This window comes from Chaetura pelagica, unplaced genomic scaffold (genome assembly GCF_000747805.2).
Source record: "Chaetura pelagica isolate M959 unplaced genomic scaffold, ChaPel_1.0 scaffold587, whole genome shotgun sequence".
NCBI classification, from domain to species: domain Eukaryota; kingdom Metazoa; phylum Chordata; class Aves; order Apodiformes; family Apodidae; genus Chaetura; species Chaetura pelagica.
This window is the reverse complement of record NW_009953909.1, coordinates 65,619-83,326: the sequence shown is the minus strand read 5'-3', so window position 1 is coordinate 83,326 and position 17,708 is coordinate 65,619. Positions and strand designations below refer to the sequence as shown.

The following is a 17,708-nucleotide window of genomic DNA, read 5'->3' as shown; positions in this document are numbered from 1 at the left end:
GATCCCCGCACGGATCCCCGCACGGATCCCCGCACGGACCCCCGCGGCTGCGGGGGGCTCGGTTGCAGCCCCGAATTCCCAGCCCGGAGCAGCAGGAGGGGGAAGCGCCGGGGGGAGCAGAGCCCCTGGACGGCGCGTCCTGCCCCTTCCCCCCCAGCCCCTTCCTCTGCCCGGGGCTTCCTCAACACCACGGGGAACAAACAGCTTCCACTTGGTTGGCTTTGAGCAGCAGCCAGGACCGTTCTGCCAGCCGAGGAGGGCAGAGCAGGGGTAGGAAGCGCCGGGGCCCGGGGAGAGGTGGTTTTACGTGGTACGGGCTTGTTCTGATGGAAATGCAGCACCAGCCGTCGGAGGGGTCGGTGCGTTCGGCCCCGCAGCTCCGGGGTCCTTCTGCCCCGGTTTCAGAGGGGCAGCTCCGAGGATCTGACCCGAATCTCAGCGCCAGCAACACCCGTGGCACCCAGAGGAGGAACAGGCTCCCTTGGAAAGCCCTCCCCTTCCAGGAAAAGGCTCTGATTACAGTGAACTCCAGCGCAGGCACCAATACCAGCGCCAGAGCAGCCAAGGGAAGCTTTTATTTCTTACAAGGCATCTCAGTCTGGCACCAACTGCCCTGGTTTGTTTCTATTCACCCCTAATAGCTGCAGGTCTAGAGCAGTAATAGATGATAGCAGAGGTGTTCTGAAAATGCATTCCTGACTGGCAGAAACAGAAGGCTGCCCACGGTCACAGTGGGTTTGGTTTTCTCCCAGGTGTGCAAGAAAACCTCGGTTTAAGGGCTGGTGTGAATAACACAGGTACCTGGTAGGATGCAAAGTCTCTACAGAAACAACACAGCCCAGCAAATACACAGTTCAGGGGGGTGTTTTGTTCCTTTGCAAGGCTGAACCCCCTGTCACTGGAGAAAACCACTGTGCTCACACTGACTGTGCCTGTTGCTCACTGGGGGTGCCAGTTAATTTGCTTCTCAAAGCAGCTAAAAGAAGCCTCGTGCTCAGAGCAGACAAAACGACAGAAATATGTTTCACAGACTCATTTCTCCAGAAAAGGTAAGTTTGGAAAATAAAATGTCACCTAAGAAACCCAACTTGAGGCCACTGAGGTTTGCCCACAGGTTTGTACTTCAAACCACAAGGGATGGAAACGTTTAGTTCCTTCTTCCAGAAACAAGAGGATTTTTATAAGTCCCAGCCCTTTTCAAGGCGCTTTCAAACCCTTCCATTTACCTTTGCCACTTGATTCCATATAGCTAAAGGCAACCCCCCTGGCTTTGCCTGAAGGAATAAACACCCTGGCTGTGTCCCAGTTGCAGGAACAGGTGGAACAGAAGGCCTGGCTGATCCAAGTGTGAAACTGCCAGCCTGGGGAGCAGGAGGCTGGCAGACATCCTCCTCCCTCTGGGGGACCTGCTGACTGGGTGCTGCTGCCCTCTGCTCAAGCTTTGCTGCTGGTTTCCCCAGACTGATGTGATGGCTGCAGCTTGCCAGGGCGTGCAGAGCGTGGAAGAAGAAGCTGCCTCCCCCACGTGGGCTGAAATAAAGTGCTGAAACTCACGTTTCAGAGTCTGTCCCTTTGCCTTTCCACCAGTACAGACACCCACAGCAGCTGCAGGAATCCCCACCTGGGTGACTCGGGCACGTCCCTGTTTGTCCCCACACCTGTAACCCCCAGCAGCCTTCCTGGGCCATCCCACTGCCTGGGAAAACTGGCTGGCTTTGCAGCCTGCCCAACAGGTGAACCCAACCAGCCCTCAGCTCTGCACGTGGGTGCATCATGGCCTGCACTTCAAGAGCCTGTTCCATCCACAGGGAGCCTCAAGTGCCCAGAAACGGTGCAGAAGCAAGAGCCCCACTCACCAACCCCAAGTCACAGCAAACTTTGCATCCCGTGGGCACAAGCAGCTCTGTGGGCTGGGGGAAACCTGCACAGCCCTGCCTGGGAGGTGCTTTGCCAGACCTTGGAGTGCTCCTCATCTACCTGGGGGGCAGCATCCTCCTCCCCCCAGTGACTTCTTCCAGGTGTTTTTGTAACTCACAGTGATTTTCAAGATGCTCAACCCCCAACATTTGCCTTTCCCTATGGCAGCAGCAGACCTGCCCCCTCAGGTGGCACTGAACAGTTCTCTAGGCCTTCTCCTCCCATGAGCAGAACATTAAACCACAATTACTATTTGATGCATTATGACATGACATGCATTACACTGAGCTCATCTCCCAGCATCACCTGTGTGGGGCAGGTTTGGGGCAGGCAGCAGAGCTCAGCCCTGGCTCTCAGGAATGCTGGTTTCTCAAAGGAAGTGCCAATTCCTAGAGTAGGTGGAAAGAAAGGTTGGGAGACCCACCTGTCCTTGCAGCTTGGAGTGAGGTTGGACACTGATGGGCACCACAAGCACTGCCATGTGCCCTACCAAGGCTCTGCTGGCCATCTGGGGAAGAACAGACCTTTATTTTGGTCTGAGAGAAGAAGGCCTGCAGAAAGGAAGAGCACCCAAGGCTCCTGGAAAAGCTCAGCAACAAAAGGGAGGTTTCTTTGAAGAGCAACAGTTGAGCTGATGCCAACTCTCCAAACAAGGAACAGGAACAGTGACTCCCAGAGGGGGCAAACCAGACCCCTGGGACAGAGCAGCTCCAGATCAAGAAGTGAAACAAACAAAAGAAGATGAGACCTGAGGCTGTGGCTGTGTGTCCAGAGATTATCCAGTCATTTAGTCTAATAAAGCCTCTTAACCAAGTGGATAAGCACAGAAGCCACCTCCCCACCAGCTCCCCATCAGCTCTCTGTTCCTGATCTCTGGGGTAAAAAAAAATATTCAAACGTGCTGGATAAAAATGCTAAATAATTCAGAGGAGATTGGTATGATCAGCTCAGTCCATCTCCCTCAAAGCAAAAATCAGTGTTTTCAAGGCCAATGTCGTGCTGAAGGACCTGCTTGCCTTGCAGCTGCCAACTGACTGCAGTGGAGCTGGCTGAGCTGCCCAAGCCCTGACCCTGAGCTCAGCTCCTTCCCTGCCCTGCAGAGCTGGAACTGCCTTGGAGCTGGGCTGTGTCAGAGCTTCAGCTCCTCTGTGCAAGGGGGTAGAAGCTGCACCAGCTCATCCCACCCTGGCTCTGCCCAGCTTCCCAGCACAGGGGTGGGTTGCTGGTGCATCCCAGGTCCCCAAGGAGGGCAAGGACAGCAGGTCTGGTGGGGAAGGCAGAAGTGGCACAGCCACACGTCCCCCCTGGGGCTGCTCACAGGAGCCTGTGCTGCCCACTTGGATATGCTCTGGCTGGAAAGGGGGGGTGGAAAGGGAATGGTTCACCCAAATTATGGTGTCCTCTTGGCAGGGCAACACTTCACCTGTGTCACTCAACTGTCCTGCAGCCTTTTGTCACCCAGCAGAGCCATTCCCTGAGGGCTGGGATGGTCCCAAGGGCTGCAGGAGGTGGAGTGCCCATAGGAGCCCATTCAGCTGCTGGGAAATCAAAGGGAAAAGCCAAAAACGAGCCTCCACCCCAACCTCTGCAGCAGGAGGTGTCCCCATTCCATGCAGGAGGTGTCCCCATTCCATGCAGGAGGTGCCCCCATTCCATGCAGGAGGTGCCCCCATTCCATGCAGGAGGTGTCCCCATTCCATGCAGGAGGTGCCCTCATTCCATGCAGGAGGTGTCCCCATTCCATGCAGGAGGTGCCCCCATTCCATGCAGGATTGCTCAGTGCTGTTAACTCCTGTGGTCACAGACACACTTGCTATTCCTTGGAGTACCCACCCAAGTGAATCCCCTCAAACAAGGACCTCAGGCTGCAGCAAACAGCAGCTCCTTCACCTCCCAGGGGGAACAAACGTGTCCTTTCCCTGTGGCCCCTCAGGAGCAGTCAGGGGCTGGCAGGGATGGAGGTGCCTCTCCCCAAGCAGCCAAGACATCCTGCCCTGGAGGCTGGCTGAGCTGCTCCTGCAGCACCCAGGTCCCTGCCCTGAAAGGAGGGAGAGGGAATGGGGTCCAAATCTGAGCCCAAAAAACGAGAGGCTGCAAGCACAGGTTGATTTTTTTGGTGGCTTTTGTTTTCCAGTGAATAAAGACACATCATTGATCTTCATGCTCCTGTAGAAGCAGCAGATTTGGAAAGATGGTTCCGAAGTTTTCAAGCCTTAAATGCATCAGCATAAATAAAGGTGGCTTTGAAAACCAGCACCCAAGAGAAGAGAATGAGGGAGGAAACAAGATTTAGGCAAAGGCCCCCTGGGGCTGCTCACAGGAGCCTGTGCTGCCCACTTGGATATGCTCTGGCTGGAAAGGGGGGGTGGAAAGGGAATGGTTCACCCAAATTATGGTGTCCTCTTGGCAGGGCAACACTTCACCTGTGTCACTCAACTGTCCTGCAGCCTTTTGTCACCCAGCAGAGCCATTCCCTGAGGGCTGGGATGGTCCCAAGGGCTGCAGGAGGTGGAGTGCCCATAGGAGCCCATTCAGCTGCTGGGAAATCAAAGGGAAAAGCCAAAAACGAGCCTCCACCCCAACCTCTGCAGCAGGAGGTGTCCCCATTCCATGCAGGAGGTGCCCCCATTCCATGCAGGAGGTGTCCCCATTCCATGCAGGGGGTGTCCCCATTCCATGCAGGAGGTGCCCCCATTCCATGCAGGAGGTGCCCCCATTCCATGCAGGATTGCTCAGTGCTGTTAACTCCTGTGGTCACAGACACACTTGCTATTCCTTGGAGTACCCACCCAAGTGAATCCCCTCAAACAAGGACCTCAGGCTGCAGCAAACAGCAGCTCCTTCACCTCCCAGGGGGAACAAACGTGTCCTTTCCCTGTGGCCCCTCAGGAGCAGTCAGGGGCTGGCAGGGATGGAGGTGCCTCTCCCCAAGCAGCCAAGACATCCTGCCCTGGAGGCTGGCTGAGCTGCTCCTGCAGCACCCAGGTCCCTGCCCTGAAAGGAGGGAGAGGGAATGGGGTCCAAATCTGAGCCCAAAAAACAAGAGGCTGCAAGCACAGGTTGATTTTTTTGGTGGCTTTTGTTTTCCAGTGAATAAAGACACATCATTGATCTTCATGCTCCTGTAGAAGCAGCAGATTTGGAAAGATGGTTCCGAAGTTTTCAAGCCTTAAATGCATCAGCATAAATAAAGGTGGCTTTGAAAACCAGCACCCAAGAGAAGAGAATGAGGGAGGAAACAAGATTTAGGCAAAGGGAAACAGAAAAGAGCAAATTCCACCCCTCAGGGAAAGGGAACTCTCCTAACACGTGCACCATTGTTAATTAGATGGACTGAGCAAGAATCCCAGCCTGACATCTGGCCCAGCAGGATGGATGTAAAATAAACATCAAGAGGAAGAAAATAAATAAGCAAACCTGCCCCCTCGTGCTGCCTCACCTTGGAGGGCTGAGCTGTGCTGCAGAAGGGCACGGGAAAGGGGTTTCCCCCCATCTGTAAATAACGTTGCATTCTTCCCAGATTTCAGAGCACTAACTCAGGAGCTGCCCCAGGTGTTGCAATCCCTGCACTGCACAGTCAAGGACTGTGGTTTTGGCTCTTTAACCAATAAATCCCTTTCCCCCCAGGTTTATGATGTGATTCCACCCACATCCCAGGGGTCACGGTCCCCCCAGGGCCCCCAGCCAGGCCACAACCCCCCAGCTTTGATCACAGCTTCTAAGGAAACCCCGTGCAAAGCAGCAAAGTCAATTCACAAGTAAAATGTCTCAAATATTGTTAAAAAAAAATAAATTCCAATATTTCTCCCTGTTCCCAAGACAGGGAGATCCCTTTGGGAAACCAATTCCCACAGAGTATCCCAGCTTTCAGCTCGCAGGGAGGCGAGAACAACACCCAACAGCTAGTAGGGTGAAATAAATGGCACTAACACAGCATATAATTCCCTTTTTATAGGCTGCAATTACAGCCTGTGGTGTGAATCCAGCCCCAGTCACTCACTGCACTCGGCTGGAACACAGCTGGGGGCTGGGCTTGGGCACAGAGGAGCAGCCCCCAGCCTGGGACAGGGGAAACAGGGCTAATTGCTACAGCAATTTAGCAATTGCAACTGAAGAGTCCCCTGCTCCAGGAATTCATCTCCTCACCCCACTGAGAGCAGAGGTTGGTGGGCTCCCCCACCTGGGGGGTCTTACCTGTGCATATGGGGGGGAAAAGAGGGAAAAATGTCTTGAGTGAAAGTAAAGGGACATCCAGAGGCACAAGGGGCTGCTCCCCCACTGCTGCCCTTGCTGGCCAGGGTGGGACTGGAGGGGGCACCACGTGCTGCTCCTGAAATCAGGAACACGGGAGGTTCCATCCCCACCTGCTGAAAAATAAATCCAAGTCGGGGGAAATTCAGGAGATGTGGACACGAGGGCTGAGCCCCAGCATTCAGGAGGGGGGGGAAGTTTATCTGCAGGAACGAGAGGGAAGAAAGTTTCCCTACCAGCTCTTCCCAGAGCACTTGATGCTTCTGAAACCACAACATTCCCAGCGTGTGGAGCAGTAAAGGTTTGGGAAGAGCCACAAACCCACTTTCCAGTGGGAAACCCTGCAGAGCTGCTGGAACCTCCTCACTGATGAAGCACCAAACGCTGCCAGGCTCCCAGTGCCCAGATCCAGCCTCTCTGTCCCAGCTTCCCATGGGATTCCCCATGCAGGTGCCTGCCCTCCTCCCAGCAGAGTCCCACCGTGGTCACCACATCCCTGCTCCAGCTGATTACTGATGAAATTATTGGATTATGAACCATATTATTAGTAGGTGCAGAGGAAACATCAAGAAGGAAACCTCCTCCTCAGGAGTTGGGTCACTCAGCTCAGGGCTCCCAGTGATTCCTGCTCAGCTCTGGCAGCCAGGTCTGTGCAGGAGAGCCCAGTGACACCTCTGCTTGGGACACACGTCTCAGACATCCCAAAGAACAAGCTGATATGACACCAGAGCTGGTGGGGACCCAGCTGGTTCACCCTGCTGATCCCAGGCTACTTATTAAAGCAGAAACACGGGAGCTGCTGGCTGCCCTTGGGGGGGATGCAGCCCCCGGGGGTGGGGGGTACAGAGCCCTCACGGACAGCCCAGGACTGCAGCCACCCCACCCTGCATGCAGAGCATCATCTCTTGCTTCCATCACAAACCTCCCCCAAAATCCTGCCCTGGGAGCAGAGGGTGCAGCCTGCAGGGCTCCGTGCTCCTCAGCTTCTGCTCAGCTCCCTTCCCCAGCCACCCCTTCCTGAGAACAGTTTGTCTTCTCACACACGTTTCTGCTCCTGCCTTCATCAAGATGTAGGCTTTTCTCCCCCCCACGCCCCCAGAATCATCACATTAATTTGCTCTGAAGAGCCCCGGGGCGGTGCAGCCGCTCGGGCTCCAGCCTGTTCTTGCAGGGCACTCTGGAGAGGTTTATGGAGACATTAAAATTAAATACGAAGCTGCAGAGTAGACGGAGCTCCCAGTCAGCGCGGCTTGTAAATCCAGTTTAAAAGGTCTCCTTTATTAAATATCCTTCCCTCTTAAAAATGGATTAAGTGCTCTCACTGGAGGCTCTGATGGAAAAGCCATCTCATCCCTATAGCAACGATCCCCCTGGCCTCCACCCCACTCCCTTGGCTCCCTACACAGTCCCATTCCCAGTGCCACCATTACAGCATTCCCAGTTATTAATTACCCCCTTGCAGCTGGTTCCAAGGCCACACCACGACTTCGTGGTTCCTCTGGCAAGGTTAGTGGGTCCTGTGTCAGCCCTATGGATATCAGGTGCCCACGTGTCCCAGGGAGGCCAGCAATGGTTTCTCTTCCATCCCCGATTTTGGGCTCATTTCCTTCTTCTTGACAACTCTCCTCCCTCTCCTGGCACTGCAGTGTGGTGGCCCTGGAAGGTGCCACTGCTGGTGGCTGTCCCCAAAGCTGTGCCCTGGGGAGGTTAAGGTGAGGGGCCCTGTGAAGCTCCTGACCCCCGTTCCAGGCAGGTGTTGGGAAGAACAAACCTTCAGCCCTGCAATAAACACCCTCGGGGGGGTGGATCAGTGGATAAAGGGCTGATTGCAACAGATTGCTGGGGTTTGGAGCAGGGTGGTCCTGGCTGGGCTCCCTGCACAGCTCCCTCTTCCCCAGGGTTGGGGGGGCAATTCTGGAAGCTTGGAGCTAACACCAGCACGGAGGGGTCAGGAGCATCTGCTGTTTCCTGCCCTGACCCCCAGCTCTGTGGGCTGAGCCTTTTTCCTGTAGCAACAGGGTGAAAACAGGCACCACGGAACAGGGAATCACACTTCAGCTCCCTGGGGCCAGCAGGGCAGGATGGGGACGTGTGTCCCACCTCCCTGGGTGGCAGCAGCATTGCCAGAGGCTGCTCCTGCCACCAGCAACGTGGGAAACCTGAGGCAGACACAGGAGCTGCTGCTGGGCACAGCTGCTCCATCAGCTGCTGCTTCCAAGGGCACAGGCCGGGAGACACTGAGCTGCCACGGGAACCCGACAGTCCAAATTGCTGCTGCCTGTTGGCTGGGATGGCTGTTGGCACAATTACAGTCACTTCTCATTAGCAGCATCAAAGCAGCAGTTCAGTGTAACCAGCAGCTCGTGGCTTCTGGGGGAGCCACCAGGAGCTTGTGCGGGGAAGACGCACGGGGAACTGGAGCAGGTCCCGAGTGCCACTTTGGGTCTCCATCTGGGAGCTGCAGGGAGCCAGGCCCGTGGTGGGAAAGCCCCCGGGAAAGCCCCAGCAGTGACGTGTGCCAGGAGCCCAGCTGGCACCTTCCTGGCACCAGGAGCTGCTCCAAATCCCAGCCCTGAGCTGCACCAGCACCGCCCAGGCTGCGGGAACAGCAACACTGGGCAAACCCTCCCGTGCTTCTCAAAGGACTGAATTCCCAAAGCTTTGAGCATCTCCCACCCATCCCGTGTGTTTGTCCCAGTGCTCAGACCTCACCCAAAGCCTCTGCAGGTCCCTGCAGCCCCAACTACTCCTCCCCAGCCCCCCAAGTGCCACCTTCCCCCCGCATTGCCCTCCCTGCTCCATCACCTCCGGGCAGCTGGCAGGGGCAGGCTGGCTCTGCTGCTCTCACCTCCACCACCCTCAGGTAGCAAAACCAGCCGTGGAGCAACCAGGAGACCCTCAGCCAGCCAAAGCAGTGTGGGATTCCAGTGGCAACACAGCTCTCCAGGTGAGCCCACCTCTGCTGACACGTGGTGGCACCTCCAAGGATGACCCTGTGGGCAGCAGGGAACCCCCAGGGTGTTTCCCACGCCCTGGAACCAGACACAGCACAAGGGAAGTTTGGAGTTTGCTGCAGTTTGTGCAGAGCTGGGTGCAGCTCAGCACAGCTCCCTCGGTAGCAGATTTCTGCAGTAAATCCAATTTTCTTTGACATTAATCCCAACTTCTCAGCCCGCCACAAGATTATCCCTTTGGCGACGTGGGAAGAGCTGGGATGGAAAAGCTGCTTCTCAGTTTTAAGTGTCCCCAGGGAGGGACCCTTCCCACCCAGCCAGCCCGAGCGGGGCACACACAGGGCACGGGTGTCTGCTCCATCCAGGGCTGAGGAGCAGGGACAGCAGCCCCTCCATCCTCCTGCACCCCTCGGGCACTGCCTGGCACCCCCAGACCTGCTGCTGGCACCCCCAGACCTCTCACTGCCCTCACACGGTGACACTTCCATCGGGCATCCTGATCCCATTCCTGAAGGCAATTCCCTCACCCCAGCACCCAACCTGTTCCCACACTGGCACTTCCAAGCACTTCCCACTCCTGCCCCCCAAGGGGCCTGAGGGACATCCAGGCAGGGCAGAGAAGAGCAGCACTGCTTTGTTTTCTAAATCAATACGATTTTTCAAATTTATTTTTTAAGAATTACTTCTAATATATCTTTCTCACAGAAGGAGGGTATAGGGAATGTTCTCATTCCATCTGTAAACACTGAAATACAGATCTGGGAAACCAGGGAAGAGACACAAAAAAAGTGCATTTTACAAAATTATCAACTAAAATATATTTTACATGTATTACGTTTCAATTTAAATTCTACCGACTGCATTTTCAGTTTCAAAAAATATTTCCATATCTAATAGATTAAAAAAGCATGAAATATTTTCATTATGGATAAGACATTTCATTTACATGCTGTTTGCTCAACAGCATAAGCAACCACGTGAATCTCCAACAATGTTCTTGGCCTCAAGCAGAATCTAACATGACAGAGTCAGGATTTGTCCTCTCCAGACACAGGGCAAAGCCTGTTCCTGACCCAGGGAGAGTGGGATTTCTGTTCCACCTGGAGAGGAGCCAGGACAGAGGTGGGAGAGGGGCCAGAAGGGGGTTCCTGTGGTTCCCAAGGCTGCTCTCGAGCCCTGCCCCAGCTGTGCAGCCGTGCTCAGACTTTGCAAGGGGTTGGGAAACATCCCATGTCTGAGGGCACTTTTCCCAGGGGAAGGCTTGGCCTGCTGCAGGCTGGGGGTCCCAGGAGGCCCTCCCCATCCCACGTGTGCATTGAGGGCTTCCCATCACCTCCTGTGCCACCACCTCCCTGTGCCCCAGGCAGCAGCAGCTCTGCTTCTCCCTGCCACGCAGCACCTGCTCCCAGCATCACACAAGCCCCTGCTCCTTGCACTGTCCCCCGAGAGCCCCAGGAACCCTCCTGAATCCCACCCTGCCCCAGCACCCCAAGAGCCCACCCCTGCCCACGGTAATGGAGGAGAAACCCGAGCAACTGCTTTGACACCATCAAGTACCTCGAGGTATAAATGAGAAGCTGCTTCACCCACCAATTCTCTCGCTTGCACACCCAGGAGCAAACCTCCTGGCTTTGTCCCTGGTGGTTTTTGTCAGGTGTTTTTCCCTGGGCTCCACAGCCCAGAACACTTGGGGCTTTTCCAGCACCCTTCACAACATGGAGCAGGAATAGTCCCTGCTCACCCAGGTCCCATCAGCTCCTCTCCAGTCACAGTCTCCTGGACACATTCCCCTCTTTGGTATGTAGAGCAAACCTCTGGAGAGCTCCTGCACTAACAGGCCATTTCCACGTGAGGGATGTGATGCTGTGGGGTCTCCTCTCCAGTTCTCTCTCCAGGTGTGAGGCCACAAGCCCTGGGATCCCCCCCTGCTGCAGTCAGGGACAGGCAGAGCTACTTCCACTGACCCCACTGGAGCAGGAGGAACCCCTCCACCACTGAGCATGGGCTCAGAAGCCCCAAAAGACCCAGCAAAAGGCAGATGCCCAGTGTCAGCAAGTGATTCCAACCAGCAGGAAGGGGGGATGATGCTGCTGGCTCCTCCAGCAGTGCAGGCTGGGGCTGGGCTCCCAGCCCGTGGGGCAGCAACACTGCCCCTGGGTTTGCTTTAGAATGAATTAAGTGACCAGTTGGTGTTCAGATAAACTAAGGTCTCTCCAGGACCTACAGGCTAAGGCAAGAGGTGGTCGATACCAGTGGGGCACATATGTCCATGTGAACCTTTCCCAGGGCTCCGTTCCCTCCTGGAGCCCCCAGGCTGCTCTGGGAGCTGGAGGGGGAGAAGCTGCTGGCTCTGAGAGCACAGCCAGGCCCAGGGCCTCACCTAAGGGAGGGAACTGTTTAAACAGCCAAAAAAAACCAAACACCCAAGAGAAGGTTTTGCCTTTTCCCCCTCAGGCCTCTGGCTGCTTCACACTGCAGGTATGGGGGGTCACACAGGAACTGGGAACTGTCACAGGGAAACAAGCTGGGAAAAGAGCTTTCTCCTCAGAGGAGAAAAGATGGAGACCACCCTGCTCCCCCTGCCCCTTCCCTGGAGCCTGGCTCCACACTGCCTGCCAAGCCCCAGCCAGGGGGAATCATGGAACAGTGAGGTGAGGGGAAGAGAGGGAAAAGGAATAATTTCTTCCCCCAACAGAGCAAACCCAACCCAAGCACTACCCAAGGCCACTCTGCATCCCGGGAGCTTCCCAAGCAAGGGCTGCATTTTGAAGCAGCTCCCTCCCCCCGGGAATCCTCACTTCCCTGGGGCCTGCCCCCACACTGCCTGCCAAGCCCCAGCCAGGGGGAATCATGGAACAGTGAGGTGAGGGGAAGAGAAAAAGGAGAGGGAAAAGGAATAATTTCTTCCCCCAACAGAGCAAACCCAACCCAAGCACTACCCAAGGCCACTCTGCATCCCGGGAGCTTCCCAAGCAAGGGCTGCATTTTGAAGCAGCTCCCTCCCCCCGGGAATCCTCAGTCTGTCCCACGGGGCAATGGAGACTCCTGTGCTCTGCCAGGAACTGCTCTGGGTCCTCACACTTCTCACCAGGGCATGAAAACCACGGAACTGTCACAGCTTGACTGGCACACTGCACCCAAGCACCCCTCCAGCGTTCCCACCAGCGATGGCTCTGGATTCAGTTTACTGGCTTTTATCCCCTGCAAACCCCTTCCCGATAAATGCATCTCTAGATACATATATAGATATAGATTTACATATGCAGGTACCTATATCTATATACATATATTTATTTTATACGTATATATTCTCATTTATGCTTTTCATGAAGTGCTGTGCTTTCCACTGCTGCCTGGCTCCCCGGGAGCTGCTCCTGCGGGCTGCCCGGAGCGCCGGGACGTGCCGGTGCCGCCGGGACGGGAACGGGGCTACTGGGGGTTCTTCAGGATGCGCCCGTGCCTGAAGTCGTAGACGTGACGACAGAGGAAAACCAGCTCAGGGTCAGTGTCCTCGGGCACCTTGCGGTGCAGAGGGGTGGAATATTGTTCCGAGGGAGGAACCATCATGGTTTTCCTGCCCGGGATCCCTTCGACGCGACGCTTTGCCAAGGCACAAAATCTGGAAGGCAATGGGAACAGTCAGCACCAGCTCAGCTCCCACTGCTCGTGTCCACCTGTGTGGCTGGGAACGGGGCTGGGAAGGAGGGAAGCAGAGCTCTGCTGGAGAGGAGGGACCAGCTGCTGCTGTCGGCCTGGGATGCAGGCAGCAGCACAGGGGTTCCTGTGTCTGTGCTGCTGGGTGCTGCAGTTAGGGAGCTGCAGTAACCCACCTTGCTTTTACTGCTTTGGCCTCATTTTTATTCATTAGCCCCAGGAGAGGCTCGTGCATCAGGCTCGTGGTTGAGGCAAAGAAGGATTCAAGATGCCTTCAGGGAACATCTCTCCCAGGCAACCTTGCCCACAGCAGCACACAGAAATTCCTGCCAACAGCTATTGCAGGGGACTGGGCTGTTAGAGAGGGAGGGAGCTGTCTGGATCCAAAGCTACAGGAGTTGGGTGTTCTGCTTTTGTTTGCTGTGTTTTGTTGGTTGTTTTGTTGGGTGTTTTTAGAGTTCTCCAAAGGAAGAGCAACACTCAGTTCCCAGAGATGCTGAACACCCCCTGCCTGCTCAGCCTGCACACTTCAGCAGAGGAGCCCAGCGAAGCCAAAGAGATTTATTTACAGCCCTGTTCTGCATGATGGATTGTGTGTCCACCCAAGCCCCATTTCCATTCTGCCCCGCACATCCATCCACCCAAGCCTGGCAGTGGTGGATATGGATGCTGGGAAGCTCTCCCTGACAGTTTCCATTCAATCAGCAAGAGCTCAACAGCAAAAGCCTCAGTTCCCTGCTCCCAACACTGCTGCCAAGCGGGATGGATGGGCAGGATGTGCAGGACGATCTCCTGCCCTGCTCAGGGTTCAGCTCCACATGAGGGAGGTTTTCCTGCCCTGTCCTCCACTGCTGTGGTATGAGGTCACACATTTGTGAGCCCCTTAAAGCACAGATCTTGCACAAAACAGATGTAACAACTGCAGAGGGGAAGCAGCACTTGCAGAGCACAGCTCATCCAGCTCAGCAAGAGCTGGTTCTGGGTGAGGACTGGAAACCCAGAGGGTGGCAGGAGCTGGAAACAGAGGAAGGTCTGGGGAGCAGCAGGTTCAGAGCACCACCTACCTGCAGTACTCTGCAAAGGTCAGCACGTAGCACTTCTCTTCTATGCAGGCAACACTGTTTTCGTCCTGATGCCGGGACGCAAAGATCTCGTTCTGCAAGAGAAGGAAGGAAGAGGTCACCCAGCTGGCAGGAGCCCAGAGAGGCAGGGCCAGCTCCACACCTTCACCCATCACCTTAAAGGGGAGTCTAACAAAGCAAGCTCACAGCAGATTCTCCCTAGAGCAAGTATTTCACATCATCCAGGCACCTTCCACGTGTTTTGGGACCTAGAGCATCCACCAGAAGTCTATCCAGCAACATGTGAGCAAAGCATTTGAAGCTCTCCCATCATTTAACACTTTGTGAGGCCAAGTGTCCACACCCCACACCTACTGCCAACGTTACAAAAGCCTGTGAGCAGCAAGGCCACCACCAGCTGCACCACTCAACCTCCTCTTTCCTCCTGGGGGTGACAGGCTGCTTGTGGCCCCCACTGAGAAGCATCCCAGATGATGAGCTTTTGCAAAGCTGAGCTGGAAGAAATAAAAGCAGCATTTTGAAAGTGCTATTGCAACACCTGGGAATGACAAGGAGACAAGAAAGAGGGAAGAAGGCAGAGTCCTTCAGGGCAGATACTGCAGAGGTTCAGAAAAATCCCTACTCTTGCAGGTGCCTTTGCTCCAGCTTGTCCAAAATCTGAGCACAGACTCCACGTGGAAGGAGCCCTCACACCACAGCCAGAACTGCCAGTGAGCCATGCTCCTGCAGGCAGGAGGTCAGAGCATTCCCCACCCACACATCCCTCCGAGCTCCTAGGGATGTTCTTCCTCCATTTTCCATTCCCTGTGCTGGAAACTCTTCCAGTTCATCTGTACAGCTAAGAACTGGAACACAGGCTGAACAGCACTTCCCTGTCTTTAGACACACGACCCTCTGACACACAACCTGTCTTTCTAATCCATCTCTGTATCAAAGCTAAGAGAATCCCTTCATTTCCAACCCTTTCCTCACCCCAATTCCATTTAAAAGGCTGCCTTGGTGAGGGAAGCAGCAACAGCCTTTTTTCCCAGGGCAACCGAGGAAACTTGGCAGGATGGGTTAGATGTGGGGCACCCCAGACAGAGCCACCTGAAACATTCCAGGTGTGGTTAGATCAGCAAAGATGATCTCTGGGAATAAAGATGCTCTGCCCAAGCCTGGAAGTGTTACCCCAGGCTCTGTTTCTGCTCACAGCTCCAGGGAAGGAGGCTGGAAGGGAAGGCTGGCAAAGGGTCACCATGAGGGACAGACTCCATCAGAGCCCTGAACTGCCACACCTGGCTGGGCTTGTGCTCTGCTCCTTGCATCAAAACCATCTGAGTCATGCTCAGCAAGCCCAGCCCAGCTGCTCAGCCCAAACACACTCTCTCATTTAGGTCTTGTGTAATTAAGCTGCTGTGCAAAAAAACTGGCTTCATTCCTCCAGGGCAGACTACACTACAACACAACTGGATACAGACACTTCCTTTACGGACCAGGACACTGGGAGGTGCCACATGGTAGTGCAGGAACTCACCTGTGCCCTGCAGGTCAGGCAGGCACAACTCCCCAGCCTTCCCTCCCCTTTTATTTAAAAAATATGGGGGAAGGAAAAGGGCACCAAGTATTTTGGTGGGTTGAAAACAGCAGTAAATTCTCCATCCTTGGTTTAAAACCAGGTTGTTCAGTCACCAACATGAGCCCAAGCAAAGCAGAGCGTGGTGTGGAGTGATGAGTCACTTTGTTCCTTTTACAAGGCAGCCCCTGTTACACTGGCACAACCTCCTCGAGCCAGTTCTCATCATAAATCCACACAGGGAGGAGGCTGCATCCCCATTTCTGCACAAAGCAAACAGGTTTCTGGGGTTGCAGCAGCAGATAGAGGGGTTTCTGCCCCAGAGGCAGGTGCTCCAGTGCCTTCAGTGGCAGCAGGAGCTGCTGCTCTGAGCTCTGCCCTCCTGGGTGACCCAGACCACACTTTGTGGGAAGGAGTCTGACCCTGGGTCTGTATGAACTCGCTCTTCCCCACTCCTGAGGCAGCAGGCAGAGCAGCTCTTCACTTCATGCACACGGTTTTCTCAGATTAAAGGAAGAAAACTTGAAATGTAGCAGAGGAGACCAGGTCTCCTGGTCTCCCCAGGAGAACCCAGCAGCTTCTGCCACAGCCCAGAGCTTCCTCACACCACAATAAACCTGGGGAAGGCCCATCTGTTGGACACCACTGCCCAGCACAGCTGGCAACAGCTGCACCACAGCCCAGAGACAGCCCCACTTCACTGACAACAGCAGCTCAGCCCCTGGGGCTTGAGGCCACCCAGGAATGCAGGGGGATGCTCGGGCTCATCCCCTCTTCCCGCGGGGATGCAGACACACTGGGACACCAGTCTGGCGCCGGGTGGCTCACCTGGTGCATACTGGGATTGCGGCCTCCCTGAGTGTGCTCTGGTCTGTAATACCACAGGAGGCTCATCATCAGCTCCCCTGCAAGAAGAGTCATTGAAATATGTCAAGCCTCAGTTTTCTGGTCCTGTTTTCCCACCAACATCCAGCTTCCTTCTCCTGCCTCAGCCCTGTCCCTCCCCGAGCGCCCCGGCAGGGCCAGCCGTGCTGGGATCAATATTTCATGCTCAACCAGGTGTCCTTTTGTCACAGCAAGAAGCCAACAGGGCTATCCCATTACAGCTTCACCCCCCTCTGCTTGTGTCACATCGCCAAAGAGCTCAGTTAGGCACAAACTAAAAATACAGAAATGGAACATTCCCATCTGAAAAAAGCGTCCACTCAGATGGAAAGCTGGGAAAGCTGCTCATCCAAAGGTCAGTACTTGCAGCATTAGCTCCCAGGTTCATGCCAGAACTGCTGTCCTGGGATGACATGACCAGGATGGGCCTCACCATGCTTTTATCAGTTATTTTACATATAATTTTGGGGTTTTTTTTCAACTTTCAAGCAAGGTCTGTACTCTGCAACATCTGGCACAGCTTCCTTGGCACAGGAGTCACTGGTCAGACATGGGACCTTAACACCAAAGCCACACTACTCCAACCACCACCTCTGCTCAGGTCCCACCAAGAGCTTCTGCAGATCAGCCTGTGCTCACAGCAACTCCCAGCCCACAGGCTGGACAGAGCAGGTGAACAGCAGCCCCTGAGATGTCTGCCATGACGAAACCACAAAGGAGGTGGTTGCTAAGATGGACATTTGGCAGATATTAGGTGCTTTCACAACCAGGAAGATTCCGTCCTGGGATGACATGACCAGGATGGGCCTCACCATGCTTTTATCAGTTATTTTACATATAATTTTGGGGTTTTTTTTCAACTTTCAAGCAAGGTCTGTACTCTGCAACATCTGGCACAGCTTCCTTGGCACAGGAGTCACTGGTCAGACATGGGACCTTAACACCAAAGCCACACTACTCCAACCACCACCTCTGCTCAGGTCCCACCAAGAGCTTCTGCAGATCAGCCTGTGCTCACAGCAACTCCCAGCCCACAGGCTGGACAGAGCAGGTGAACAGCAGCCCCTGAGATGTCTGCCATGACGAAACCACAAAGGAGGTGGTTGCTAAGATGGACATTTGGCAGATATTAGGTGCTTTCACGACCAGGAAGATTCCAATTACCAGCCCCAAGCTGGTGATCCAAGAACCTCTCAGCTCCTGGAACAATCTGATCGAAAGCCACAGAGCTGATCTGTTCCTCTCCATCACCCTGCCCAGCCTGCAGCTCTCCCGAGACCCACCACTTCCCAGTTCCCCTGCAGCATGTACCTGTTTTGGGGTCTTCCCACAGCGCCGATATCTTGGCGACGTAGGGCATGGATTTCTTGCGGGGCCCGGACTTGAGGAGGACAGTGTCCCGCACCCGGA

The 17,708-nt window shown here is 54.9% G+C and overlaps 2 protein-coding genes across 2 annotated transcripts in view; both read right to left on the bottom strand.

The window, feature by feature from the left end:
* Positions 1–2,398, bottom strand: part of CHST14 (carbohydrate (N-acetylgalactosamine 4-0) sulfotransferase 14) — a 4,647-nt gene extending 2,249 nt beyond the window's left edge. Inside the window, exon 1 of the mRNA XM_010001459.1 lies at positions 2,342–2,398. Within this exon, the coding sequence (XP_009999761.1) occupies positions 2,342–2,398 (57 nt within the window). The remainder of the gene's footprint in view (positions 1–2,341) is intronic.
* Positions 2,399–12,551: 10,153 nt separating this feature from the next.
* Positions 12,552–17,708, bottom strand: part of BAHD1 (bromo adjacent homology domain containing 1) — a 12,059-nt gene continuing 6,902 nt past the window's right edge. Inside the window, exons 3-6 of the mRNA XM_010001458.1 lie at positions 17,610–17,706; positions 16,242–16,318; positions 13,841–13,932; positions 12,552–12,741 (exon numbers count right to left, since the gene is read on the bottom strand). Of these exons, the coding sequence (XP_009999760.1) occupies positions 12,552–12,741; positions 13,841–13,932; positions 16,242–16,318; positions 17,610–17,706 (456 nt within the window). The remainder of the gene's footprint in view (positions 12,742–13,840; positions 13,933–16,241; positions 16,319–17,609; positions 17,707–17,708) is intronic.